Source organism: Euphorbia lathyris, chromosome 8, assembly GCF_963576675.1.
Source record: "Euphorbia lathyris chromosome 8, ddEupLath1.1, whole genome shotgun sequence".
Classification (NCBI taxonomy): Eukaryota; Viridiplantae; Streptophyta; class Magnoliopsida; order Malpighiales; family Euphorbiaceae; genus Euphorbia; species Euphorbia lathyris.
The window spans coordinates 2284868-2287945 of NC_088917.1; the positions used below are offsets into that span (position 1 = coordinate 2284868).

The 3078-nt window shown below is 32.5% G+C and overlaps 1 protein-coding gene across 1 annotated transcript; it reads left to right on the forward strand.

Annotated features, from left to right (window-relative positions):
* The first annotated feature begins 1149 nt into the window (after window positions 1-1149).
* Window positions 1150-2188, forward strand: LOC136203664 (calmodulin-like protein 2). The gene has a single exon (XM_065994866.1). The coding sequence runs from the start codon at window positions 1245-1247 to the stop codon at window positions 1764-1766; it is 522 nt and encodes a 173-aa protein (XP_065850938.1). The 5' UTR covers window positions 1150-1244; the 3' UTR covers window positions 1767-2188.
* Window positions 2189-3078: the final 890 nt, after the last annotated feature.

A 3078-nucleotide genomic window follows, 5' to 3' on the forward strand; every position in this document is an offset into this window, starting at 1 on the left:
AATAATACAAATTTAACCAATGTGAATCATATGTTACTGAAAATTTGAAAAGACTGGCTTGACTGTTATTTTACAGTCACATCTAAATATCAATTATATTTAATGTATTACTAACGCAATTATAAAAAATATATTGAAACACTAACAATTAAGTTTGCCACATATGAGTTAATCAAAGTTTTAGTGTCAATGTATCTAAAATGTTTATTGTATGACTAATACATTACAAATCACCAACAAAAAAGATGTATATAATTGCTTTAGTTCATTGATAAACTTGTTTCGAATGTTTAATGTGACAGTTAAATAACAACCAAACTAGCCGTTCGGTATCCTAGAACTAAAATTGTTATTGACTGAAAATTTTATTGTTAAATTTATATCATTTTATATATTAGGACCAAATCCGCACTATCCTAAAACTGTTATGGTTAAATTTGGCCAAATAAATTACACCATTGACCACTGAACTTTACTCATTTTCACAATATGACTGCTAAATTCAAAACGTAATATAAGAATCACTAAACTTTACACTTTCTAATATTGTTGTCACTAAACTTCAATTAATGCTTCAAAATGACCGTTGATGATCTCAAAATAAAAAATTCTAATAATCAATGATATTTTAAACTACTTTAATTCTTCAATTTATTTTTTTGTTTTGAGGTCATTTAAGTATTGTTTGGTTAGGAGAAAGAAAATAAATTTTTAGAGAGAGAAAGATCTAGAAATTGTTATTTTGGAAAATAAAAAATGTGATTTCATGATAAATATTGTTCTAAAAAACTTTTAATTCGTGAATATTTCCATTTTGAACTGTTAGTTAAAATTAGTAGCCATAATATTAGAAAATCTAAAACTTAAGTGACTTATATAGTAAATTTTAAAATTTAATGATTATACTATAAAAATAAGTGAAGTTCAGCAGCCATAGGTGTAATTTAAAGTAGGATGGCATTAAAAGTAATTTTCATCAACATAAGTAGTTTATTCGGAAGTATTAATGAACTGCTTAATGTGTGTGAAAATTAAAATTTTAAAATTTATTCTGGAAAAATAAATAATTATAGGTTCAATCTTAAAGCCATCAAAATATAAATGCTTAATTATGGATTTGGCTTTAAAAGTTTGTAGCAGGATGGCATTAAAAGTAATTTACATCAACATCAGGGTCTAATTCCATAATTCAACACTATATAATCAAGCTACTCTCAGAATCATCCTCCTCATCATCAGAAATTATGGCGAGATTAATCGGAGATCTAATGCAAGTATTCGGAGTAACAAAATCTCCTCCACCTTCCATAAATCCAAATCCAAAAACCTCAAATCACAACAACAAATCCGACGAATTCATGATCAGAGCATTAACCGCAGTATTCGGAATGAAAAACGACGGCAAAATCAAGGCAGAAAGAGCCCGGCAAGTAGTAGAAAAGCTCGGTCTGATGTACGCCGGAGAAGAAGAAGGAGTGTTGACCGTCGCCGGAGAAGAAGAAGAAGTGGCGGCGGAGGAAGTGATGAGTGGATTGGAATTGGAAGGATCGAGAAAGAGGAAGGAGTTGTTAGAGGAAGCTTTTAAGATATTTGATGAGAATGGGAATGGATTTATTGAAGCAAATGAGGTTAAGAGAGTTCTTGAATGTCTTGGCCTTGATAAAGGTTGGGAATTGAGTGAGATTGAGAAGATGATGAGAGTTGTTGATCTTAATTTGGATGGGATGGTTGATTTTCATGAGTTTGAGTTAATGATGATGTCTTGATTAATTATTCTTTTGATTTCTAATTGAATAAATATTTGATTATATGCTTTTTGTATGTAGTAATGACAGACGTAGGGTTGTAATCGAGCTGAACCGAGCCGATTTATAGCTTGTTAATGTTCGTTCGATAGAAAATGGATGAGATTGAGCGTGGTTCGAGCTCAAAATCTTGTTTCAGTTCACCGTGAGTGGTTCGCGAGCAGCTCATTAATTCTGTTCACGAACTTTGCTTGCGAGCTGTTGCACCAGTAACTGCATGGCGCGATGCGCTCTACCATTTTTCCCCTTTTTAGAGTTGCGAACAAATCATGGAAAATGGTTATTTGTAGGCGTGATTGGATGCTCTATTTGTTCGAATTGACTCTGTGTGATTAGATTTTGATAAGGATAGTCTGCGAAGAGATTTACCTTCGTTTTCCGATTACGTGTAGAGAAGAGACGTGATCTCATCCATTCATGTTGGATAATTAGTGGCATAATGTGTTTTTATTATTTGTTATTGCTTTCGAAATGAAGCATAAGCCACATATTTTAATGATTTCACCATTCGGATCCCAAGTGTTTTTGTATCATAAATTAAAGTTTGTTATAATTCGTGATTAACTAACCGCTCAACTAGAATGGTTAAACGGTTTGCGGTTAACCCTGGCGGTTCAGTCCAGTTTGATAGGCATTAAAAAATCAACATCAATCAGAACGGTTGTGTAGCTGGGTTTGTGGTCAAACAGATCGAACCAGTCGGTCTAGTCTGATTTCAAAACACTGAAATAAGTAAATAAGAAATATAATTTTTCTATCGTCTAGATGTCAATGTCACAGTGGCTGTCATTTCATACGTAAAACTCAATTATTTTTAACGTGACTGTCATGTCACAATTGAATTAATAACGCGGGAGAAGGTGATAGGTGGATTGGAATTAGAAGGATTGAGAAAGGGGAAGGAGTTGTTAAAGGAAGCATTTAAGATATTTGATGAGAATGCGAATGGATTTATTGAAGCAAGTGAGGTTAAAAGAGTTCTTGAATGTCTTGGTCTTGATAAAGGTTGGGATTTGAGTGAGATTGAGAAGATGATGAGAGTTGTTGATCTTAATTTGGATGGGATGGTTGATTTTCATGAGTTTGAGTTAATGATGATGATGTCTTGATTGATTGTATATTATTCTTTTGATTTTTGATTGAATAAATGTTTGATTACATGATTGTTTGGATCTAGTGACACATGTATAGTTGTAATCGAGCCGAACTGAGGTGATTTATAGCTTATTAATGCCTGATTCGGTAGAAAACGGACCGGATTGAGCTTGATTCG

Coding starts and splice junctions, on each gene's coding strand:
- LOC136203664 (XM_065994866.1), top strand. CDS start 1,245: ATGGCGAGATTAATCGGAGATCTAATGCAAGTATTCGGAGTAACAAAA.